Source organism: Nothoprocta perdicaria, unplaced genomic scaffold (genome assembly GCF_003342845.1).
Source record: "Nothoprocta perdicaria isolate Ctin4 unplaced genomic scaffold, notPer1 scaffold_147, whole genome shotgun sequence".
Classification (NCBI taxonomy): domain Eukaryota; kingdom Metazoa; phylum Chordata; class Aves; order Tinamiformes; family Tinamidae; genus Nothoprocta; species Nothoprocta perdicaria.
This window is the reverse complement of record NW_020454616.1, coordinates 785,796-812,990: the sequence shown is the minus strand read 5'-3', so window position 1 is coordinate 812,990 and position 27,195 is coordinate 785,796. Positions and strand designations below refer to the sequence as shown.

At 38.9% G+C, this 27,195-nt stretch overlaps 1 protein-coding gene across 1 annotated transcript in view; it reads right to left on the bottom strand.

Moving 5' to 3' along the window:
• Positions 1-27,195, bottom strand: part of GABBR2 (gamma-aminobutyric acid type B receptor subunit 2) — a 349,731-nt gene that overhangs the window by 8,181 nt on the left and 314,355 nt on the right. The window contains exons 14-18 of the mRNA XM_026034555.1: positions 26,492-26,602; positions 16,600-16,824; positions 13,425-13,607; positions 11,059-11,188; positions 2,602-2,719 (exon numbers count right to left, since the gene is read on the bottom strand). Of these exons, the coding sequence (XP_025890340.1) occupies positions 2,602-2,719; positions 11,059-11,188; positions 13,425-13,607; positions 16,600-16,824; positions 26,492-26,602 (767 nt within the window). The remainder of the gene's footprint in view (positions 1-2,601; positions 2,720-11,058; positions 11,189-13,424; positions 13,608-16,599; positions 16,825-26,491; positions 26,603-27,195) is intronic.

Genomic DNA, 27,195 nt, shown 5'->3' with positions numbered 1-27,195 from the left:
ACCCCTCGTCCTATCGCTGGCCACCAGTGAGAACAGCCTGTCCCCTTCCTCCCTGCATTCTCCCTTCCTGAACTTATACATATTAATCATATCCCCTCTGAGCCGTCTCTTCTCCAGAGAAAACAGGCCCAGCTCACTCAGCCTCTCTTCATACGAGAGATGTTCCATTCCCTTAATCATCCTGGTTGCCCTTCTCTGGACCCTCTCCAGAAGCTCCACGTCCTTCCTATACTGGGGTGCCCAGAACTGAACACAGTACTCCAGGTGCGGCCTCACCAGAGCTGAGTAGAGGGGCAGAATCACCTCCCTTGACCTGCTGGCAACGCTCCTCCTGATGCAGGCCAGGATGCCATTGGCCTTCTTGGCCACGAGGGCACACTGCTGACTCATGGTTAACTTAGTGTCAACCAGGACTCCCAGGTCCCTCTCCGTGGAGGTGCTAGTAACATTGGCTTTCTTCCACTCCTCTAGCACCTCTCCTTTATGACCTCTTAAAGAGGATAGAAAGTGTCTGAGCAATAAAGTCTGCCAATTCTCTCAGTTCCTGCAGGTGCATCCCATCAGGGCCCATAGATTCCTTAGTGTCCAGTTTGCCTAAATAATCTCTGACCCAATCCTCCTCAACCAGGGGAACATTTTCAGATTTTCTCTGTTGTCTTTGGGCTATGTAGTTCATGAGAACTCGTCTCCGCAATAAAGAATGAAAGAAGGAATGCATTTACTAAATCTGCCTCATCTCCTTTCTGATCAGGTGGCCTGCAGTGAACACCCACCACAGTATTGCCCCTGTTGGTCTGCCCTTTAATCCACACCCACAGGCTCTCAAATTGCTCTTCATTCTCCCCTAGGTAGAGCTCCATGCATTCCAGTTGCTCTCTTATGTAAAGAGCAGCTCCACTACCTTGCCTTCTTGGCATGTCCTTCCTAAAAAGCAGAAAGCCATCCACGGTCACATTCTAGTCATGAGAGCTGTCCCATCATGTCTCAGTAATTGAGTGATATCATGACCCTGCAACTGTGCATAGAGCTCCAATTCTGATTGTTTTTGTTCTGATTGTTGAAGTATTCCCCAGACTGCATTTGTTTACAGGGAGACATTTGAGTTGGGCTCCCAATGTGCCTCTCTTTCTAGCTGGGGCAGCTGTAACTCGGCTATGTGAGCCTTCAATGGCCTTCAATAGCTCTCCTGTTTTCCCGTGTTCCCTCTCCAGGTTCCGGGTATCTTTTGCTGGCTCTGGTGTCAAGTTGGTGTGAGTGACATGGGAGATGTTGTCCTGTACCTTATCACCAGCTTCCCTGATGAAACCTCATTCCCCATCAAATCTAGTTTAAAGCCTTATCATTGAGGTCTGCTAGTTCATGACCAAGGACCCTCTTCCACCTTTGGGAAAATTGAATCCTATCTGATGCCAGCATGCCTGCTGCCATATAAGGCTTCCTGTTGCCAAAAACCCCAAACTTTTGGCGATGATGCCAGCCAGAGAGCCACAAGTTAACAGACCATATCCTCCTGTTCCTTTCCATATTGCTGTCAAGACCGGGGAGAATGGAAGAGAAACAACCTGCTGTCACTGATGTAACAGTAACTTTGTCTAGTAAAACTCAGATATAGCTCAGTCTTTTTATTTATGTATTTTATTTAACTTACTATGTTTTTAAATAAGCTTATACATTTCTTGGCACTAGTAAAATGATGCCAGTTTAAGTACACTAACTTAGGGAAATGACTTATTCTACAGACAAATTAAGCATCAGGCTTCACTTACCCCTGTCCCATAACAGGTTATGCTGAGTTGATAGAGGATAATATATGAATTTAAGAGCTGTTTTGACAACCTCTCCTTGTAGCCACAGCACTGAGGGGAGTTTCTAAGGGGAATATGCTTGTTCCAGGCCTTCCTGTGTCCCACATGGCTCAAGCTGCTCTGGCAACATTGAAGAGTGCTTTTACTTCTTAGCTAACTTAACATCAGAAATGACCATAGGTGACTGTGCATGGGATGAACTGTGCTTCTGTGTGGAAGCACCTGGACAGTTGATAATGGTCATTAGGCACATGTGCATACGTGAGTATTCTGTTCTCTACCTATTGTTGGCTTGTGCACATTTTGGGCACAGCATGTCCTCTAGCTCTCTACAGAAACTTTAAACACCACGCTATGTTTGTTTCTTACAAGAGAAAATACATAGTTTAGCTTTGTTTGGGGTATATTCTCTAAAAGCGGTGGGGAATTGAGAGCTGTAAGCGGAGGGAAAGTATGAGCAACACAGTCCTTACATCTTCTGTTGCTGGTATCTCTGTGCAAGGGCCTGGCAGGATGACAGTGAAGGTCTTTCCATTAAAATGTTTGAGAGGAAAAATATGAGTTTGGTGAAATGCAGTTATTGAAATTTATATTTTATTAGGGAAGCAGCTAACATCCAGAATGGAGCTTAAGGCTAAAACAACAGGTGTGTGTGTGCAAGCGCATGTATATGTGCGGTGCCTCTTACTATACCATGTAATAGAGTATTACATAGTATACTATGTAATAGTGTTTATATATGTATACTATAACAAGTATATATAGTTGTTATACTATGTAAAAGTGTACTACTTACTGTTCTGGAGAGTTGATATCTTCTATAGGATCTTTGCTTGTTCTGGAAGGGTCTGTTGTGCCCCACTGTGCTGAAGGATTTTGGTCAAGATGATTTTTCAAAATTGCTTTCTCACCATCTAGATTGACAATACAATCAGTTTTACGTTACCATCACCAAAAGAAAATACATTTCACAATTGTTTCCTTTTAAAATTTCCTAAAGTCTGAAACGGGCAAAAGGGAACCCTTTGTTCCTCTATTCCAATAAAATGCTTGGTTTCCCTGTGATTCTGACTCTTTCTATGATATACTCTTTCTTGTACTTTTTATATGAATAAACAGAAATTGGACAAAGCCTCTTTTTCTCTTCCTTTACTCTCTCTCCCTCCCTGCTGTCATGTAGAAAGGGAATTTCTGGTCCAAAAGATTGTTTATAGGAAGGAAAGATCATATTATAATGAAGATTTCTCCAGGAATTTTCTATATATTGAGAATATAGAAAACCACCTTTTCCCTGTGAGCAACTTAATTCCCATCAGATCTCTGGTTATCCAGTGGTAAACTGTCTTGAAGTGGCCTTGTGGCCTCAGTCTCTGAGAAAAATGGGCAAACACAGCCATTTTAGAAAGATTGTCTTTTTTCTTAAAATTTCTGTTCTCATTTGCTTTTTTGAAGTCTTCTGCTGTGTTAAAACAAGTAAAGACACACAGAAAACATCTCAGTAATGAGGATCACACACAGTTTTCATAAATTATTGCCAAGCAGTTCCACATCCTTCACAGGTACTTATTTGCTATATACACAGAAACAGTGACATCTGCAGACTGTAAGGCAACACAGAAGAGGACAATAAGGTCAAAATTGGAAAAAAAAATGGAATATTTGAATTCAGAAATGAACTTGAGATAAAAAGCAGGAATTAATCTCAAATAAAATGAAAGCAGCACTAAAATCCAGAATGAGTTGAAGGCTGAATCTACTTTTTCTGTTCAGCTAACACCTGGAAGTCGAATAGAATAGAATAGAAAAATAGAATTTAGTTCCCCTTTTGTTGAGATTTTTGGAATCCTGGATTTTGTAGATTAATCTGTTTTGTACATCCTTAAAGAGGTTTCCTGTGCTTTCAGTTGTATTGTTTACAGAGGAAGAAGGAGGTTGTACCTGTCAAAGGATCCTGTCAAGGTAGGGAATCTTGTCTAATGCAAAACCAAAATTGTATGTTGTGTGTCAGGGTAGTTCCTATTTGTTGTTTGGGACCTTTTAGCGAAGGGAGTTCTTTCTACTTTTTACTTTTTTTTTTTTTTTTCATTTTTAACCATCTTTTATTTATGTAAGTTACTTAGTCATAAGTTTCCAGGAGCTAGAGCTTAAAGAACAAAACACTTTCTATTATCATATACATGTAAATTTTCTAAGGACTGTTTTTATCTACATGAACAAGTAAAAGAAGACAAATTGCAATGCTAAACATTTGAGTTTCCAATTTCCTTTAAAATTTAGTAATGCCTTGAACACCTCCTTCCCATCTTTTCTTTCACTGACTATTAAGTATGCCACTTATATTGAACTGACTATTTGTTTCACTCACTATTAAGTAAGCCAGTATATTAAAAATGTCCTTCATTCTCAGGGGACTGCTACTGCATATGATTATATTGAATAAGTTGCATTGGAATGATCTAACTACCTTCAGAATTGAATTTACATTAACCAGAGGCAGTTTCTCAGTGATTTCCATCTTTGTAGACTTTTAACAAGAATCTGAAGGTCTGAATAAATGTTGCCCGAGCCCTCTCTACTCACAAAAACACAGGAACAAAGGACAAATAGGTCTCAAGTGCTTCACGTGGCAATCACTGATCAGTTCATTAGAAAACAAAACTTGCTACTCAGCTGATAGTGAGAAACAGAGGTTTTAGCACAAGACCTTTGCTTATCTGCAGTAGAGAAACAGCTTTGAGTTACAAAGCGCTAAGCTGCAACAATTTGGCCTGTTCAATCTACAGAGTAGCTCAGGTCCCTCCTCCCAGCTGCTTCTCTTTCTCTTCCCTGAGGCGACTCTCCCTTCAGTCCCAACATATAATCACTCCATAACCTGGTTCTGTCAAAATTATCTGGATTGGCATTTGCACGTAATGAATGTTAGCAAATATTGTACAGACGCAGACAGAAAACCCCATGTGACTCTCACTGAAGAGAGCACTCTGATTTAACACTTGCTGCGTGCCTACCAACTTTTTAGAAATCGTATTTCTTTATGTCAAAGTTTGTTTTGTTGACATCTTTACAATGCAGTTTATTGAACCTCTTCATCGCTATGCTTTAATGGCAACCTTCCTCTGACGGCTTACAGCCTGATGTCAGAATTGCTGTTCACCCCAAGTCTATCAGTTCCTCTATTTTCACTTTGCTAAGAAATATATTTTATGCTCCATAGCAATTAACTCTGGTGTAATAATTATTTATAAAAATTGTCAGAAAACATGTTGCTTACTTACTAAAAAGTCCTAAACACTTTAAAGGTTTTTCTGAAAAATCTGAAGGTAGATTTTTAAAAACTACTGTAGTTTTCCACATTGCTGTTTGGACTGTGACAACAGCCCCTTTATTTGTGAAAAATTTAAGACTATCCTGAGATAGTCTTTAATCTGATACCTCACTGACAGCATGCAGAAAGATATCTTGAAAAAGAAGCGCTCTCTCTTGATATGAAAAAGAAAATTAAAATGACCATATCTTCTCCTCGTAGAAGAAACAATTTCAGAAGAAATTTTTCTGAACTAAGTTCAAAGTACTTGGCAGTCATGATTCTGATTGCTACGTTTTGAAAGCATATATTTTTAATAAAAGCTACAAATATTGTCTTATCACAGTAATTGTAAATCAGAAGAAACTCCCTTTACTCCACATTGTTTATCTGCACAATGGAAGCAAAGACTGAACTTCTAGAAGTTTGGTCCTGAGGTAACATGAAGGTTCTCCTTATTGAAACAGAAATGACCTCAATTTCAAGATTGTAATCCATTTACTCTTCTTCATAGAAACTAATATATAGGCACATAAAGATAAAATAAACTACATGTTTTCTTTACAATACTACTACTTTAAAGACTTGTCCATATGCTTTTGAAAAACTTTTCTTTGAATCTGTGGTTTCAGACTCAATGACTGAATCAAATTTAGTGGAAGCAATATTTTTCTATCATAGAACTCAGTTTTTCCTTTGCATTTACAGGCAATATGCCTTTAAAGTTTCTTCTTCTTTGAGCTACTTTTAAATGGAGAAAAACTAATACTAGAAAACATTGGAGTAGGGTGACAACTAACAATATACTGTAGGCATATTTGCCATGAAAATTAATGTTCTGATTCCATTTAAAGCAATAAGTAAAGGTTATTTCCTGACTCAAAACAGAAAAAAAAATTAAGTAACCTGTGGTGCCTGCAGAGAGAAATCTTGTTAATATAAGAAAGAGAAAGAGAAAGAGAAAGAGAAAGAGAAAGAGAAAGAGAAAGAGAAAGAGAAAGAGAAANAGAAAGAGAAAGAGAAAGAGAAAGAGAAAGAGAAAGAGAAAGAGAAAGAGAAAGAGAAAGAGAAAGAGAAAGAGAAAGAGAAAGAGAAAGAGAAAGAGTTGATAAGAGTGTCTATTACAAGGTTGCATCCTGTATCTTATTGTGCTTTCAATAGTGTAGTTTTTCATTAAGTTTTCTAATGAACTCTGAGTTCTGTGATTCTGTGTGATTGTTAATTGTAATGTCAAAGGTAGATGTTCAACTGGTAGAGATTCTACTGAAAGAGTTATTGTTATTTAGGTTTCTTATGAAACTCCCACCAACTATGAATCATTAATTTAATAAATTGTCAGGTAGAAGTGCACCAATAAAGTGCACCAATAAGACTCTAAGATTTCACAGGTAACAAAACTAGTTAGCCCAACAAACAGAGCATGGACCCTTTGTGCTTTTCCTACAGAACCAATATCAGTCCTCATATGCATGTATTTTTTTACTTATACCTAGCAGAGAACAGCATTTTTGCCTTCATCAGGAAAAAAAAATGAAGAACATTTGAGCGAACAAAAAAAGGGGAAGTAATATCTAAAGGGAAACCTTCTACAGCAGCTCTTTTCACTAGATTATTGACAATGCCTATAAGAGTTCTGAAAAGCTACTCTTAATTGCATACTAGAATATAGATCTTTGTTACTACATGTATACACTTCTCTACAAGTAAGGTAGCAGTTGTACTGCAGGTTCTGGTGGAAGAAGCCAGGGTGACAAGTGTACAAGATGTTCTGGCACTTAAATTGCTCCAAGTATAAATGCAGATATTTTCAAGAGTACTCTACTTTATGGCCACTCTGGAGAGCTACTGTAAAATATTCAGTAACTTTCAGTAACTTGCACTTAAGAAAGAATTACTTTCACCATGTCTTTGTTGTTTCTGGCACCTTGTGCATGTGTGCAACGAGCCAATTCTGGAAGTTCTGCAGGATGCCGAAACCAGTGTATTTCTTCCCTGGAACTACCTGGCACAATCCTAGTCTTTGTATAGCACAACAGAAAAAATTTTCTCTTTTCCAAATGCCTGCCTAGAAAACTCAGCTTTGGGTCCCAACATCAAGCTTGTCTTTCTGCTGAACACCATTGCCATTTACAGCAACTGTCCAAGTCAAACGCGGCTGTCGTCTACAGTCACATCCCTGCCTTAAGATGAGGCAGCTTTGCAACTGGAGTGAGATGATAAGAACTGATAAGCAGAAAGCTAGCAGAAAAGCTAATGTTGTGCTGCAGACAGAGTTGAGAAGGTTAGCATTCACAATATCTGAGGAATATAACAAATGTTAAGGGAATTTAGGGGAATGCCCTGTACATACATCTTATATTCAATAGGGGAAGCCATTTGTGGTCCATTGAGCACCTTGAGAATTGCTTGACTACACAAAGTTATCAAGACAGCACAGCCAAAAGCCTATATAAAAAAGCACTCAAACCCTAAACCATAAACAATATTTCTTATATGGCCAAGTGCTATAGATGTTTCAGGGACATCATAGGTTTTTGAACAAGAGATGAATCTTTTGGATAATATACATCTTCATATGAGGCCTAGTGAATTAAGATGTTTGTGGTATATATAGACAGAGCCCCAAACAAGAAAACAATTTGGTACACCAGGAGCTTTAATATTATTAGCTGACCAGAGCCCTCAAAGTTAAGAAGCTTGACCTGAGATCAGCCACTTAGAGAAGTACATTGCAGTATTTATCTATTCTGTCTGGATAATGTAGTTTAATGTTTGGCTCATAAGTCAATATTTGAGGTAAATGTGAGGAAGGAGGGAAAAATCAAATAACCCATTTTTGGCACTCAGCTATAGATCAGGTGTGACTGGATAATTTTTAAAGATCAGAAATATATTGAAATATGCTATGACATTAAACTTTCATTAGAACTTGCTTGAGAAACTTCACATAAATCTTATTATTAACAGTCCTGTGAAATGCAGTGTTCTGAGTTTGTATAAGCAATAGAGATACACCTCATTACATTATGTATGTGAATTTTTCTAGAACAGCAAGTTGTTCTGTAAAGCAGATTGATACAGAATTCAACCATGCCCACAAGATCAGTTGCAGCTTATCTGCTCTGATTTTTTTAGCTGTAAGTCACCTGTTACTTTTGGCATCTTTCAACACTGCCTATCCTTCAGCTCACATATTTTATTAGGTGCAAACTGGACTCATGCCTTGCCATAACTTTAAAAACAGCAAAACAACATCAGACTCACTTCCCTAGTTGTAAGGCAGAGATGAGAAACCTAGGAAGTTCTAATTTACCCTAATAAAATATTTATGTCTTTTGAGGCTTGTCTCAAGTGCTGAACTTCCATTACAAAAAGCTATATGAAATACATAGCTAGAGGAAACTTAAATTCAGACAGAGTTAGCTTTCTTGGAGCTGTATAGGCCTTTTTTTTTTAATACCATTTCAGCTATGTCTGCTTGCATCTACAGAGAAGCAGCAGTGAATTCTCCAAAGTCTTATTATTTTGATTTCCACTATCAAATTTTAATTAAAGTCAAATTAAACACATGAGTTGACAAGGGGGATTTGAGGCAGTGAGGGAAATACAGAGGAGATTCGGACAAATAGCAAACGTAGAGGAAAACAGGAAAAGGGAGAAAAAAAAGAGAGGGAGAAGAAATGTAGATGGTGGGACAGGAGGCTGGCAAGAGTTGGTTAATATGGTAGGTCAGAGGCTACCTGTTAGATTGTTAGAAGTGATTATCAGAGTTTCTAACCCGATATGACTTAGATCAGAATTAGGATACTCCTTAATTTCGTCTGGGGAATGAAATTAAAAGGCCCTTCAAAGTGCAGGGCCAAGCTTTAAATGCTAGTTACAAGCTGGGATACAGATCTTTCTCATTTCTATTATATTCAGCATATATTTCTATATTCTCTCTCTATATATATAGAAGAGTATATTAACCACTATTTTAATATTAATAACATTAATACTATTTTAATATTAATAGCATATTAATATAATAATTTAATATATATTTATAACACTAATATAACACCTAATATACTGCTATTTATATAATAATTATAACAATATAATAATTTATAGTATGTATTGATACAGAATATATTTATATAATACATACTTTTATATTGTATTTAGTTTATATAGTACAAGGATAGCCACGGGAAACATTTTTTTCTTCTTTTTTTTTTGTGCAGCGACTGATCTTGTAGGCCCACCCAGAAAACTGCGCCTAGGAACTGCAGTTATATAGAAGAATATCTACCTTGTAAATCCCAATAGCACATAGGTTTGAGTGGTTTTAATTATGTACTGAGTAGCAGAAATATAGAGGTTAAGGAATTGTATCAGGGGAAATTTAGGATTGTAGAAAATCCTAGTTGCTAGAGCTTAGAGCAGCAGTTGGGCGTCAATGTCTCTTGAGGATAACCACAAGTAAATGCAGAAAGGTTACATTTTCTCCTCGATTTCTTTGCCAACATCCTACTGCTTGCTGTTGGAAGCATTCAGAGAATTCAGTCCTAAATTTATTCCCAACATACCTCTTGAGGATCATTTTTATTTTTTTATACCCGAACTCAGACAGCTATTTGGCACAATGTAATATATCTTTTCTGCATGAAATATTATTCATTATTTATCGTTTTTCCTGGAGCATTTGACATGAGTGGAACATTCTACATGTTCCTTTCAAACACTTGGTAAAACTGGTTCATCCCACTCACTGATGTTACTTCTTGTTGCTGATCTCAGTCCGATAATCACACGCCTCCAGCAGCTATTTACATTTTTCTTTTCCTCCTTTCCCTCTCCTCCTGTTTTTTAATTAAAAAAAAGTGGGAACTCTATGGAGAGCTACCAATTTTTTGCCACAAGTTACACAGCCAAGTATCTATCCAGGCTAAAACATAGAACTGCATGAAAAAAAAAGTAATCCTACCCAACAAATAATTCAGTATATTATAAAATAACATATGATCTGTTGCTGTTGTTAAAAAATCATTCTTCAACAAATATTTTTATGGAAATTACCTCTGTTCCATTTAAGTAAGCTCACACTGCCACAGTAATAAGAAGCTTGAGCCTAGCATCGCAACAAACAGGCAAGTCTGTGCTTTTCCAACACAAGCCAATTACTTTTCTCACATGCTATAATGATATTCAGCTGTACAGAATGATTCACCAAAAGTCACAGAATCTATCAATGCTAGAGTCAGAAATGGAAGCTGGGTGCCTGGCTTCTACTTTATTGCACTGTGTACCAGATCTTATTTCTTCCCCAAAGTGAAATAGCTTTCACAGAAACAATTCTTCTGGGTGTATTTCTTGAGGGAGTGATCCAAGAGACATGGTAAAAACAATTTAGGAATATTGCAGTAGTTGTGAAATCCCTTTTTTATCAGTTTCTAGGAAAGAATTCTTGTATGTGAATGCCTTCAATTCTACATTTAGAGTCCAAATTGGCATGAAATATTTACACTATCTTTCTTTTGTGATAGGTAGCCATATCCAAAGGCAGGATTTGAATATCCTACTAAGACAAGCACTTATTAAAACTGGACTTCCTAGAGCTGAAAGCTGGTTCAATTAACTCCCATATGTGAAACATTTTGGGACTTTCTCCTTCCATTCAGCACATAAAAAAACCCTTTTGAATTCTGAACACAAGTGTGTTTTAAAATGTTTTTTATGCTTTATCATCTGTATTATATGCATAGGGCAGGTACACAATGGAAGAAGACATACAAACAAAGAAATAACTATTCAGTGTACAATATGTAGCTTACTATGTGTCTCTGCATGCTTTTCATAATGCAAGCAAAATATTAAAGATCTGGCTTAGCAAGGTTAGAGTGTTCAATCCACTGAAACTGGTAGTCAGGCTTTCGATGGGTAAAATTGATTAAAGGCTTTACTAACCTTTGTTGTCTGTAAAGTTCCGTATACTGAGAATGTCATTAAGATCCTGATAGTGGTTTTGCTTAATGTACGTTGTTTTCTCAGGAGTGTCCTGCAGCTGCATTGTGACCTCTTCTAGGTCTTTGTCCAGCTGCCAAACACAAAGAGTATGACTCATTAAAACTTCAAGAACCATTGCCTCAGGTTATCTGCAGTAACTGCCAGCTTTCTATGATCAGAAAAGCATGGTAGTGCATTCACTGTGTGGGAAATATAGTGTTCTTAGTACCTCTAAAATACCATGCTGTTTGTAGCAAACCACGTTCAGCTGTGAGATTGTACACACAGGCTGCCTAAGGATAAGAACTGTTACAAGGTCAGAATGAAACTGTAAAGAAGAACGAGAATCAAAAGTTGATAAGTCTAAAAAAAGTCTAAATGTCAGATATTCTGCTGAATAAGAAAGCGATGAGCATTGGAATGCTCAATGGGAAACCTCTAAACTATTTATTATTTATGCATACAAATGTGAGATACATAGCTATAGCTACTTGTAAAAGTAACTAAAATTTAGCAGAATGTCACTGAAATATGGCAACAGGGACATGTTTGGACATGAAATTAACTGTAGCCAACTCTACCAGATTATTTTCCCTAAAAGTTATTTTTATTCCTATTACCTTTCTTAGAGAGAATCCTTTTAGACTTTTTATGTGTGTAGTTACAAAAGAAATCAAACTCTTAGTTTTTAGTTTTGGAGCTGAGGGCATTCTATATTTTATGATTTCAAAATTTCACCCATGTCTAAAAATGTATAATCTGATAGCTAGCATTAAGCTGCCATTGAAAGCATGTTTTTCCATCAGGGAAAAAAATTAGAAAGAGAGGAATAAACAAAACTTTTCCACTGAAGTATCCTTGAAGGTTGAAGGTAAAGAGAGGGAATGCAAAAATGTGTTCTGCTGGTCTACTGTACCCATTCCTTTTAACATGGAGCTGAACACAGCTTTCCCCACATGCTATCTTGTATTTAATTGGCTATGTCCTCAGTTGAAAACAACCAGATATAAGCACTGTAATGGGAATTTGGAATGCTCTCTGTGAACAGTTGCTCAGGATATGGTGACTAAGGCAGGTCCAATATCAAGCTAATGCTGACTTAAAACAAAATAAATAGTGCTGAATTTAATTTTATACTGCTTCCTTATAGAGCTTGGAGTAAGTAATTCAAGGTAAGTAAGCATACCTTGTGGAAGAACATGTTCCGAATCCCCTTGACAATGAAACACTACTGAGTCTGGGAATTTAGTTTAATCTATTCATGAGAAGTCTGAAAAGTGTATTGGGACTGATTTAAGTGCATTCCTGTTTCTTGTAAGGCACATGGCAAGATCTTGTGAGGTTTAAGAGAAAAACTGCAGCAGGAAAAAGAAACTGAAATTGTCAGTAGCCAGCCTCCATTAGAAATTGCAAGTTTCTTATGTGAAAGGGAACTTGCAAAGCTGAAGAACTTTCTTTTAAAAGGCAGGAAAACTTACAGCTTTTTGAGTCTTTAGTAGTCTAAGTGAATGCATTTTGGTTTCATAGGCAACTGTCTTTAGCTCAGATTCACATGAATGAAGAAGTAATGATGGCAATAAAACTCTTTCAGATATAAGAATATTTCACATGATAGGCAAGAACGGGATAATTTTTGGTAAAATTTAGGTCAATTGTGGACATCTTGTCTCTCGGTATAAATAAAAGTCACGTAATTAAAAATATACATATTAGAGCCAAAATGGAATTGATGTGCCTAGCCTTTTTTTTTTTTTATTAAAGTCAGAGTAAACTTCATGGTGCTTTTTGCCAGGTACATGATCATAATTGTCACTTTTAGCTTAAGAAACTATGTAATATGGTTTCTTAGCAGATTTAAAATCTGCCTGGCCGCTTTTCAGCAAACTCTCAGGGAGGCTGAGAAACAGCAGCAAAAGCAATCTCTGAGCTCAGCCATAGACAAAAAGAAAGACAAAACAAATCTTCAGTGGCCTTGGGTTGAAAGTGTCTGTTACAGTTATATGTAAATGTTGCACTTGCTATACTTGCTATACAGTGCTAAGCATATCTGATTGAAGCAACAGGTTAATTCGCTCTTATGAATGAAGTTTCATTTTAATCTGCTAAAGCTGTTTTAATCATGAATTAATATAAGTAATCTATTTCCTATTATTTCAATATTTTGCTGGGGGGCAAAGCTATTTTTTTCTGCTAAAAATAGTCAATATTTAAGCAGATTATAAGAAAGAAGGTAAGGTTCTTGTAGCTTAAGGGACAATTTGGTTCTGTGGATAGATGCTTTAAAATAAGTTATGTGACATAGGCAGTGTATATGCTATAAAAAATACCTCTGTTATTTTCATTCTCAAGCGGTGGTTTTCTGACTGCAATCCTTCTAGTCGAGATGTACTGGCCTGATTGACACTGGTGACTGATGTTGATGTTTTTGAATCTTCTTTCTTTTGATTTTGAGTGAACTGAAATCGTCTGTTCTGTGTAGCTGCATCTGGATTTGTTCTCAGTGTGATGAGCTGAAAGGGGAAAATTCATATTAAATCCTGTAGATGTTTTTACTTAACTATTATTTATTTTGTATCCCAAAATATTGAAAGATAATCCATTTCTTTCTGAATTTTGAGTAAAAATTTTAAGTACAAAGCAAAATCTTTCCATGAGCAATACTTAATTTCTTAATGACCTCACAGAACAGGTTGAATCAAAATGGTCTTGTACAGAGTTTTCCAAAAATTAGAGACAAAAATCATATCTATTTAACCATTTCTTAATCACTTAAAAATATAATTCAGTATTTAATCAAATATATTTTTCCTTATGTGATTTATTTATATCAATGGATGCATTTTTTTCTCTTTAAAAAACTACAGTAAGCCATCTTCCCCAGTAGTTTTCTGTAAAATTTATACCGCTGCAAGTGACACATACAGAGAAAGACATGAAAGACATGTATTAACAGAAAGAAGGCATACACTCTGGAGAGAAGAACAATTTATTTTGGTTTTAGTGACCAAAAAAAAAAAAAAAAAAAAAAAAAAGAAAACCCAGAAACCCTCCAAACAAAAATAGGTCAAATAAACAAATCACTTTAAACATATTTAAATTAAACAAATGTAAGTATTATTGGCACTTAGTGCCAATTTGAAAGTCTCATGAGAAGAGAAGGCTATTAACTATTTGGAAAGGGTAAGAGTGTACATCATGTTATCCTGGAAAAGGAAGAATTCATGATTACTTGCCAAGTAGTAGACATATGTGGAGAAAGTTGAAATAACTCCCCGTCCTAAGAAGGATGGAATTATTTTGTATGCATAATATATTTGGATTTTTTAATACAGATTCATTTTAGAATTGGCTCCCTTTGTTCTCTAGAGCATAAAACATTCCTACAGCTAATGAGACATGAAATAAAGACTTAAACTGTGGTAGTGAGAAACCTAATTGATCAGGTACTGAAGCACTCAGTCCACGATACAGATTTAAAGACCAGCTCTTCAGATTGGGATCATACACTATTTCTGAAGAAAGTAAGTTTTCATTTTCAAGTGACAAAGGACATGGGCCAGGTTGAGGTACCCAAAGCCTTCTTCTCAGTCTTTCCTGCAAAGACCAGCCCTGAGGAAGCTCCAGAGTCCAGTCCTGAAAGACAAACTGAGGTAGTAGGGACTAGATAAGAGGACTATGAAGTGGATTAAAAACTAAATTGTTGGGTGAGGGCTCATGAAAGCCAGTTGCTGGTGATGTCCTACGGGGATAAATTGTGGGGCTATAGCTGTTTAATGTCCTCACTGGTGACCTGGATGACTGGACTGAACGCACCCTTGTCAAGTAGGCAAATTGTGAAATCTAAGCAGATTGCAGGAGAGAATTCTTTCCAGCCATCCTACTGTAGCCATGCCACCTCATGGCAAGAAGAAATGCCAGTCAAATACAGGTGTATGAAAACAAAAAAAAAATCTCCAGCTATGTGAGTACTTAAGTCAACATAAGAAATGCTGCATTCCAGCTTCTGCTTCCAACTCTGTTCTGTACCCTATCCAGGGATCATTTTTAATGAAAAGTAGCTAAGCACTTTGAAACCTGAGAATACATGAAATGGGATGAACACTTTTTGCTAGGAGGTTACAGTTTGTGTTTTTATTTTGCTTAGAAAGAACAAAGAGGAAGAGTGAGTAACCCTTTAATTGGCGGGAGTGAGAGGAAGAGAGGAAAAAAAGAGCAGGTAACGGAGTAGAAGAGGAAACAAAAAATACATTTCAGAACCTGTGGCTGCAGAAAAGGAGTATGGGGAAAAGAGCATGAAAGTAAAGGGGCAGAAGAGCATGTCACAATATTTTCTCTTTGAAGAGATACATGAAATTTCATGAAGGTGTTTTTAGCAGCAGAATTTTAATATGCATTTTTATTCAATTTACAGTCTTCAATCTTTCAGTATTTTGAAGTACTCTACTGCTGTTGTGAATATGTTCCTTTAATTTATAATGAAGTTGCGATTCTTTCCTAAGATCCAGAATAAGAATACGATTGTATATATCTTTTTTTTTATTATTATTATTATTTTTTCTCACTTTAAGAAGTGAATTAGGCAACTTGTAAAAATGTTCTGGGTCATCAGTCCTGCAGAATGACTTATTCGGCTTTGTTGCAGATCAGAAAAGGTCAGCATGCATCTGCTCGTCTGTGCCTTAAATTTCTTTCTGAGAGAATATGCTGAGATAAATTCCTACTTGTTTCTTTTACTCAGATAGTTCTTGGTCCCTTTGCTAGAAGCCACTTAGACCTGGCACCTAATCACTCCAAGCTCCTTAATTCCTAGTCGTGAATTTATTGAACATGACCACTAGTGAATGACATTTGGAAAACCTGAATATTTAGCAGAGATTAAAGATCTTGCACCTTGATGCTCACTTTGCAATTGTCTCAATGTGGATTTGGCGTGACAAACCAAGATAAACCAAGTTTGTTTTATCTTCATTCAATGTCTCTCATAGTTATGTTTAAACTTTCAGTAAAATGATCAAATTCTATCTGTTGATTGGCAAATACCTTCAGTTCTTTCAGTTCTTTCAACTATGTATGATAAATACATTATCAAACTCCCCAAAATAGCAAAAAAAATCAAACATATGCTTCTAAGTCTGTGCCACATATAGTCCATTAATATATCAGTTAGTAAAAATACAGCCAATGTCAGCAACTGTCTATACATAGTTCCTCTGTGAAGTACTGGTAAACCCAGTTTTGCTACCATACTTGAATATCTTAGAGTTTTTAACATATTTAACCTTACAACAATCCAGTGAATTAAAAAGCCTTATTGTTTTACAGATAAATAAGCAGCCATTCTAAATAACTTGTTTGAGGGTACATGAGAAATATGTAGTAGCATGGAAAACTCGACCTGAGGATACTCTTTATACTCTTTCAGAGTATAGAAGAAAAAAATGAAGTTATACTCTGAAGAGTATAGAAGAAAAAAATCCAGATCCATTTAAAAAAATCACCTACCTTAGGTACAAAGACAAGGCAGAGTGTAATGGTACTGCAGAATATTATGACTAAAGCAACAATGCAGAACTGTACATTGGGTTGGTCCCGAGTAAGGAATGAAACAGCAGCACCAATAATGCACATTATCCCCACATTGTATACGCTCATTCCAATGTATTTGCTGTCATTCAAAGCAGGAATGCTGACATTTCGTGTCTCCCATGCCAAGAAACAACCAAATAACTGAAATGCAAAAAGAAATAACAACATTTATAATAACAATTAGCTGACACCTAGTAAAAGTATTAATTTAAAATTGGTAAGGTTTTTGACAAATATAGACAACATTATAGTACAGAGCTATACACCTAGCTTTTACATGATATCTAGTTACCTACATGATTTGTTTAACTCACTAGAACAAAGAAATTGCAAAAATATATGAAAATTGTAATCAGTAGTGGTAGGATCAAATGCTATGGTCCTTCTTGTTTGTTTTCAAGGGTTTCCACAAGGATATACTGTGCAGTATTATTTTAGCTATTTTCAGCAAATATTCTCGATATACTTCTGCTAATCCTTCACTGTATGCCTATCACCTCTAACAGCAGTGCCAAGATGTCATTTCCCCCACTTATCCTAATGCAAACAAATTCCTTTCCAAAATAATTATTCTGGGAATAAAGCTATCATACTTAAATGAGGCCAGCACTTACTTGTAATAATGGATATGAGGCAGCTATGAAGTCATCCAAAATATCAACTGCGACGGAAAATAAAAATCATTTGAAGAGCATTGTAAAGGTTATGGCTTGACCCTTTCCCATTTCCAGCTCAGCACAGCATGGAAAGTGGTTAAGCATCTCCAGTCAAATGGAAAATATATTTTTCTATAACTAAAGAAAGGGAGAGGCTCTTGGTCTACATGGGTTTCCTCAGAAATTATACTCTAAATTTGAGAGTATTATTTTTATTATTTACAGGCACATTGGATAAAACAGGAACTAGAGTTTTCCTTTTTTAAAAGTCACAGCTCATCTTTGAGGCCTAAATATGAAACATGAACAGGCACCCGGTATTCTCCAACAACAAGGGAATGCAGTATCCATCCCCTGGCTGACATACACTAGAAGTTACAAAAATGAGAACAAATGGAAAAAAATCCAGCCTCAAGATGCCAGGTGAGATTCATCTTCACCCATCTCACCCTATCAATCAGGTACCCCTGTGCAACAGATATGAGGCCCTGGAGGTTGAAAGGCAATCAATGGATGGAGAAGGTGAGGCTCCCTCTCCACCAGAGATATTGCCAAAGTCATATGGACCAACCGTTCATATGGTGGTAAGTTATAGTTGTGAGTAAATTCCACAATGAGGGAAACAAAGGTCCAATATGTAGAGGAGACTCTCCTGTAAGGGAAGCCTTCTGCCTTCCTGGGGCCCGCGATAAAGATGTCAAGAGGAAACTTTTCAGCATGGTTCAACCCTCAGACTCTTGCCTGTTGCTGGTATTACATGTGGGAGAAGAGGAAGTGGCAACACCTAGCCTGAGGGCAATGAAAAGGAACTTCAAGGAACTGGTATGGATGTTCAGGAACTCAGGGGCACAAGTCATCTTCTAGTCCATTCTCCCCAGTGCTGACAGCAACTCAGAAAGGAACAAAAGGATAAAGTCTATTAATATGTGGCTCCATCGCTGGTGCCACTGCCAAAACTTTGGGTATTTCAACAACAGAAAGCCTTACATGGCATACTGGCATTGGATGGGATTCATCCTTCCCAAATGGGGAAGAGGATCATGAGCTAGCTGGCTTATTGCTAGGACATTAAACCAGATTCGACAGGGAAGAGAGAATTATCAGGGAGGCTGGCCATAAGGTATGGGATAACATGCCACTCCACTCATTCTAACTTAATATCAGAGATAACAAAGGATGCCTGGAGAGGGAACACAGCAAAACAGGAGAGCTACTGAAGGTGCATGCAGTCATGTTACAGCTGTCCCAGCTAGAGAGAGAGGCACACAAGTCAAATGTCTCTCTGTAAACACATGTGGTCTGGGGAATAAACAAGGAGAATTGGAGATGTGCATGCAGCTGCAGGGTCATGACCTCACCGCAATTACTGAGACATGGTGGGACAGCTCTCATGACTGGAATGTGACCATGGATGGCTTTCTGCTTTTTAGGAAGGATATGCCAGGAAGGCAAGCTAGTAGAGCTGCTCTTTATGTGAGAGAGCAACTGGAATGCATAGACCTCTGCCTAGGGGAGGATGAAGTGCAAGTCAAGAGGCTGTGAGTGAAGGTTAAAAAGCTGGCCAACAGAGGTGGCACTGTGGTGAGTGTTTACTATGGGCCACCTGATCAGGAAGTGGATAAGACCTTCCACAGGCAACTGCAAGTAGGCTCATGATTACAGGCTTTGGTCCATATGGGGGATGTCAACCACCCTCATGTTTGCTGTAAAGACAACACAGCTAGGAAGAGACAGTCCAGGAGGTTCCTGCAGAACACTGCAGATGAATTTGGGATACAGGTAAGGGAGAGGGGCTCTGCTGGACCTGCTGCTACCTCACAGAGATGGTTTGGATGGAAAGGGGAAAGTTGAGGACAGTTTTGGTTGCAGTGACCATGAAATGTTGGAGTACAGATCCTTTGATGAGGAAGCTGTGCAAGAAGTAGAATTGCAATCCTGGATTTGAAGAGAACTAACTTTGACTTCTTCAGTGACCTCAGGGAGGAATCCCCTCAGATAGGACCATAGAAGGAAAGGAGGTCCAGGAGAGTTAGTTAATATTTAAGCATTGCTTTCTTTGGGCTCAGGATCAGTGAATTCCTATGAGAAAGAAGTTAAGCAAGGGTTGCAGGAGATCTGCATGGATGGGCAAGGAGCTCTTGGTAAAAAAGAAGAATGCGTCAGACCACTTTGGAGGACTATGAGAACATTTTCAGAGAATGCAGGGATATGAAAAGGAATGTTGGATGGAGAGGAAGCTTATGAGGTTCAACATAGGCTAGTGCAGGGTAGTGAACCTAGGGAGGAATAACCCAGGCACTGGTACAAATTAGGGACTGACCTACCAGAAAGTAGCTATGTGGAAAGGGATTTGGGAGTCCTGGTGAACAAGAAGTTAGGCATGAGCCAGCAATGTGCCATTGTGACCGGGAAGACCAATGGGATCCTGGCCTGAGTTAGGAGGAGTGTTGCCAGCAGATGGAGGGAAGCAGTCCTCCCCCTCTACTCAGCTCTGGTGAGGCGGCATCTGTGTGCAGAGTATTGTGTGCAGTTCTGGGCTCCCCAGGGCAAGAAAGATGTGGAACTTCTAGTGGAGTAGAGCTATGAACATGATCTACTCCAGGAGCATCAGGCAGGAGCATTACTTGTATGAGGAAAGACTAAGTGGCCTGTTTAGCCACTAGGCTAGGCTAGGCCTGTTTAGCCTAGAGAAGAGAAGATTGAGAGAGGGATCTTATGAACATGTAGAAATATCTGAGGGGAGGATGTAAAGAAGATGGGGCCAAACTCTTTTCAGTGGTGGCCAGCAATATCATAAGCAGTAGTGGATGCAGACTGAAACACAGGAAGTTTCACTTGCATATGGGGAAGAACTTCTTTCCTATGAGGGTGACAGAGCCCTGGAACAGGCTGCCCAGGGAGGTTGTGGAATCTCCCTCTCTGGAGATCTTCCAAAACCTCCTGGATTTGACCCTGTGCCACATGCTCCAGGTGTCCCTGCTGGAGCAGGGGGTTGGACTAGATGATCTCCAGAGGCCTCTTCCAACCTCAACCATTCTGTGATCTTGTGATGCTGTGAGAAGCAGAGAGAATTTTCCTGAGTCTGCTTCCAGGACAGTGATACAGGTAACTATTTGCCTGCTCTATTTGCCTGTAACTATTTGCCTGGGTCACTGCAGTTCTCTGTGGAGTTGATAAGATTCTTCACGTAAGACACAATTTTCCTGAGAAGGAGCATCCCCTTACCTTCCTCTCCATATGCTTTTATCATATTGTCCCTTCTTTATTTTTTTTTCCTTTGCTCAGTCAGTTTGCAGAGAGTAAAGATTTATTTTATGACTGCAAAAATCCTGAAAGTAAAATGGCTTGGTTGAGGAATGATATGCAGGAATTATTAGCAGAAGATCCAGATTTCTGTGATTCTCTGACATAATTAAAATATGAAACTTATGCATTCCAGATAAAAACAAAAACTCTCAGTAACTCAATTCAATAGTTGTCTATTTCTTGTACCTAAACTTTAAACACTAATCTTCCCCAGGTACATAAATCCTGCTTCTCACTGTGCTTGGGGCACACAAGTCTCAAGACTGCTGAGCAGTTTAAGAACTATTTGATATTTAAGCCCTGGAATTTTCAAAGCCTGTCAGTCCTCTCATTTCTCCCAGAGGACTCGGTCTAGTAAAGCTTCTCTGGGCATATCTACTGTCTTGGAATCCATGTAGAAAATGCAGTGTCAGCCAGCCATCTTCATTCACGATCATGAACCTGGTGATGTTCGTTGTATAAATTTGTGTTAAGAAAAGATGACACAATTCTGTAGTGCATGGTCTTTTCTGAAGAAGTTCTTATTTTTTCTCAGACCTGTCCAATTTTATGCAAACAAAATGAGAATGGGCCTCTCTTAGTTATTTGGCCTATTACCTGGGAAGTGAGTTCAAATTTCCCCACTGTATAAATACCAGCTAGCTTAGACAGTTCCTTGCTGACAGCCATAACTCCCATTTTGAGGCTTATAAAACATCCTTTACATTACATTGAATATCTCAGGGCTATGGATTCTCCTCTAAAAAAAAACAAACTGGGAGCTCTGAGCAGTTTTTCAGTCATATTAATAGAATGTTTTTTTTCCTAATTGATAGCGTGCAAGTCAATTTAGGAAACTGAAGGACAAACCATATCCCTTTAGGTCTCCTACTTTCACTTACAGTACAATTTAACGTTAAAATATCACTTGTTCTTCTGATCAGATATGTCGGAGATGTATTTAAGTTTCCCAGAGCTTCTCTCAATATTTAGTTCAAGAGGGAAATTTAATATTTCTGTTGAATATTAAGAAAGTATTTAATATTTTTTGAAATACAGGAGGTGATATTAAGCAAAATGAAAAGCTAACATGAATATTTTTTAGTAAAGTCCGTTATGCGGCAGAACTCTTACTATGGTCCTTCATAGAACACTCTGGAAGAGCTTTGGACATTTTTCCCTTTTTTCTGTTAGAGCTATATTTGAATTTCTTGTCTGTAGATCAAATTTAGACCTGAAATCCATTGTAGCAACTAAGTTGAATCAAACAAACATTTGATTATTATAAGATTTCCATGCAGAACAGTTTTATACTGTTTCTTGCAATAAGTTACAACAGAAGATCAAAATAATATAAAGTGATTAAACATTTATGATAAGAGCAAGTGTATGTTGTAGAACTATTTCAGCTACATAAAAATGATGCAGTGAGACATATAAAGGAGTACTGCAGTATCTGCAGTATTTCAAGTTTATATTGACATTTCCTTAGAGTCATATCAGTGAGAAATGTATCCTACTAAACCTTATAGAACCATGAGTGAGCAGTGTGCCCTCGTGGCCAAGAAGGCCAGTGGGATCCTGGCCTGCATCAGGAGGAGTGCTGCCATGGGAGGTCATGGGAGGTGATTCTGCCCCTCTACTCAGCTCTGGTGAGGCTGCACCTGGAGTATTGGGGGCAGTTCTGGGCTTCTCGAGAGGTCCAGAGAAGAGCAACTAAGATGACTAAGGGAATGGAACATCTCCCGTACGAGGAGAGGCTGAGTGAGCTGGGCCTGTTTTCTCTGGAGAAGAGAAGGCTCAGAGGGGATATGATTAACATGTATAAGTACATGAAGGGAGAATGCAGGGAGGAAGGGGACAGGCTGTTTTCATTGGTGGCCAGCGATAGGACGAGGGGTAATGGCCACAAGCTGGAGCACAGGAAGTTCTGTCTCCAGGTAAGGAGGAACTTTTTTACTGTGAGGGTGACAGAGCCCTGGCACAGGCTGCCCAGGGAGGTTGTGGAGTCTCCTTCTCTGGGGGTCTTCAAAACCCGCCTGGATGCCACCCTGTGCTGCATGCTCTAGGTGTGCCTGCTTGAGCAGGAAGGTTGGACTAGATGATCTCTAGAGGTCCCTTCCAACCTTAAATATTCTGTGATTCTGTGTGATACTGTCAGTGTTTAATTAAAGATGTAAAATCTGTGGTATTACTCTAAGTTGCCTTGCCCCATTGCAAAGCTTAAATATTCACCTCCCTTAGGACTGTAAAATGGACCAGATGTTTGGTACTAAATGGATCATAATTAGAAATTGGAAAAGTGTAGATTAATAGAGCAGGATACAATCTCGTCTCCTGATTTACCCTTTTTGATCTTGAAGACATTTTTAAAAGAATGCAAATAATCGTATTAAAAATCACAGATATTTAGGGAAAATAAAGAGGATTTTTTAGATGATCTTGAGACTATTGACTTTTTCTACATGAAACATTTTAATCAACAAGGAGTTTAACAATATTCAGATTATTTATATAGGATCATTAAAAATCAAATTGGAAGGGACCTCTGGGCACCCTGCTGCACTGCTTTACTGTCCTCTTGGTGAAGAAGACTTTCCTTAGGAAAGTCTTTCTTGTAGAAATGCACTGATCCTGAACTTGGAGGAAGTAGTGCTTGAATATTAGCCAGCTCTCCTGAACCCTTTCCTCCATGCAGGTCCCTGATGAGATCAAAGTTACCTCTCTTGAAATCCAGGGTTGTAATCCTACTTCTTGCTCAGATTCCTCATCACAGGATCTTGGACTCCCAACATTTCATGGTCACTGCAGTTTAGACTGCCCCCAAGCTTTGCATTTCCAACCACACCATCTGTGCTAGTAGCAGGTCCAGTAGTGCCCCTCTCCTCTTTGGCTCATCTTCCACTTGCATCAATAAGTAAGTTATTTGCAACATTCTGCAGGAGCCTCCTGGGCTATTTCTAGCTGTGTGGTTATCCCAGCAGACATCAGGGTGGTTGAAGTCTCCTATGAGGATCGGGGCCTGTGATCATGAGGCTAAATAATAATGTCTACATCTTAAAAGTCCTAAAATCGCACTGGTTAATGTTAAACATCCTAACTTCTAGCTGCCTTACTCTCAAAATGAATCCTCTTGACCTTGTGCCACATGCTGAAATTGCTATAAATCCAGAGCCATTTAGAATTACCCATCATGGAATCACAGAATCCTTAAGGTTGGAAGGGACCTTTAGAGATCATCTAATCCAATGCCCCTGCTCCAGCAGGGACACCCAGAGCACGTGGCACGGGGTGGCATCTAAGCGGATTTGGAAGATCTCCAGAGAAGGAGACTCCACAACCTCCCTGGGCAGCCTGTGCCAGGGCTCTGTCACCCTCACTGTCATTAATTTTTTCCTTAAGTTCCTGCAGAACTTTTGGTGCTTCAGTTTGTGGCTGTTTCCTCTAGTCCTATCGCTTTCCACCACCGAAAAGAGGCCGGCCCCCTCCTCCTCACTGCCTCCCTTGAGGTATTTATACACGCTGATCAGGTCCCCCCTCAGTCTTCTCTTCTCCAGGCTGAACAGGCCCAGCTCTCTCAGCCTTTGCTCACAGGGCAGATGTTCCAGGCCCCTGATCATCCTCGTAGCCCTGTGCTGGACTCCCTCTGGCACCTCCACATCCCTCTTGTACTGGGGAGCCCAGAACTGCTCACAATACTCCAGATGTGGATTCACCAGGACTGCGTAGAGGGGGACGATCACTTCCCTCGACCTCCTGGAGATGCTCTTCTTAATGCACCCCAGGATCCCATTGGCCTTCTTAGCCATGAGGGCACGCTACTGTCTCATGGTCAACTTTTCATCCACCATGATGCCCAGGTGCCTCTCTGTGGGGGTGCTCTCCAGAAGGTCAGTCCCCAGCCTGTCCTGGTGTCTGGGGTTATTTCTCCCCAGATGCAGGACCTTGCACTTCCCCTTGTTGAACTTCATGAGATTTCTCACCGCCCAGTTGTCCTGTCTGTCCAGGACACTCTGGATGGCGGTGCAGTCCTCTGTGGTATCAACTACTCCTCCCTGTTTCATATCATCAGCAAACTTGCTGAGGGGGTGCTCTGTCCCTTCATCCAGGCTATTGATGAATAAATTGAACAGGACTGGACTGAGGACTGACCCCCTTGGGGACACCGCTAACTACAGGCTTCCAACTGGACTCAACAGCTCTGATCACAACCCTCTGAGCCCTGCCATGCAGCCAGATCTCAATTTACCTCACCGTCCACTCATCTATCCCACACCTCTGGAGCTTGCCCAGGAGGAGGTTGTGAGGTATAGTGTCAAAAGCCATGCTGAAGTCTAGACAGATGACATCCACCACTCTCCCTTCATCTATCCAGCTAGTCATTCCATCACAGAAGGCTATCAGGTTAGTCAAGCACGATTTCCCCTTGGTGAATCCATGCTGACTATTCCTATCGAGAAATGCAGAGGCAGGAGATCTACTATAAATCCTGATCCGTTTTGTGGACTGAATATGTTCTATCTCTTCATTGCAATGATAGTTTGGACCTTTCCTAAAAATAGTTATGTGTCTCAAATCTATACTTTCTACCTTAAACTGGGAGATGGGAAACCTTCCTTTTAGTAACTCAGGATCAAACTGTCACCAAGGATGTGGAAAAACTTGGTTCATTTCTTTTCTCTGTCCAAACAGCAGCCTGGCTACAAAGCTATTGACTGTTTAGGATAAAAAATCACAGAATCACAGAATGGTTGAGGTTGGAAGGGACCTCTAGAGATCATTCTAGTCCAACCTCCTGCTCCAGCAGGGACACTTAGAGCACATGGCACAGGACGTCATCCAGGCGGGTTTGGAAGATCTCCAGAGAAGGAGACTCCACAACCTCCCTGAGCACCCTGTTCCAGGGCTCTGTCACCCTCACAGGAAAGAAGTTCTTCTTTCATATAACATATTTATAGATCTCTCATCCTGAAGAAGCAAGGAGAAAAGAAACATGCCTCTGGTCTCTGTGGCTTGGCAGAGCGGTGATTAAGGGAAGAGACATATTTCAGGCATGAGCAACTATCTCTTCGTGCCCCTCCTCTTCCCTACCCCAGACATGCTGAGTGGAAGCAGCTTTCACATATTGTAATCAACAAGTGTACGAGAAATACACATAGCCAGATTGAACCCTTTGGGCAGTGTAAGCATATAATTAGCTAGCTGAAGGATGCAGATGAGGTTTAGCTCAAGAGAGGCTATCAGGGCTATCAATTATATGATGTTTTTAAAATTTGAGGCTTAGCATATGAGGACCTTTAAATCACCAGTGGTTACCTTTACAATATTTGTTGTTGTTGTTTTTAAACTCTTAGGATTTCAGATTCCTAAGTCCTATTTTAGTAACAAAATCCTTTTGTGAGATAGGTCTTTGGGACAAAAAGGTGATTTTGACTCAGACTCCAAAATCATCTTTCATCTCCTGTGACTATTCCTGATGGCTAGTTGCAACTCAGAGACAAACATTTAAAATGCCAAGAAATACTGGAACTAGTTCCACTCTTTCGGAGAACCTAAATAAATCTGGATGATTAGACTGAAGTATTAACAAAATTGTTTTGATCACGTCTTTCAATATCTGAATTTCTTGTTTTGCAGCATGTCTATAACATACAACTTACATTCTGTTTCAGTAATGTCCTACTTATTTCACATAAAATCATACCTACACATTGCCAGTTTATGAACTACAGAACAGGGCAAATTATAAAAGATTTATTCAATAAAGTTTTCACTTTCAGCCATCAGGAAAGCAAGTATAATTCAGTTCATACCTATAAACAAATAGAAGTCTGAAAAGAGTGTTTTGAAGAACTAGCTATGCTTACCATGAGCAGCCCTTTATATGCATAGACTATTCCAAGCCAAATTGTCATGTGGGTATTTTCACAGTGTTCCAAGATTGGACGGATGGAGATGTCTCTGCCTGCAGGGTCCGGCTACAAAAATAAAGGGAGAAATATTAAGATTCAGATTTCATTTGTATTCATATCTCAGAAGTATTTAAATCTGTTCTTAGTAGAGGTGTAGAATGCACAATGAGGATGTGTAGAATCCAGCTTACAGGAAAATGCTGAAGGTTACAGTCTCATGAACCTGGAAAGGAATATATTAAAAAGTAAAGATCTGGGGAGACACAGTGGGATAGTAGCCAGCAAGTGAGGTTGTTTTTACTGAAGACCAGAAAGGAACTGTCTGTAGTCATTTTCTGTTGTTTTTGCTGTTTTACAGCAAACACATACAGTTTTTTTTGCATACAGTTGTTTTTGCTGTTTTAACTGTTTTAACTGTTTTTGCTGTTTTAACTGTTTTACAAGGCAAACAGTTTGAATGCATGACCATGAAAATAGTTGTAAAGTCACTCTTCCTTTCACCTGATAGTCTTGGCACCTGGCAAACGGCTGATAAACAATATTGGAAACACTGTTGTGTTTCAGAAATTTTTCATTAATAATCATAAGCCAATAAAAGACCATTTACTATGGAAATTACATTGATAGCTTTTAAGATACTACAAATGATCAAAAATCTG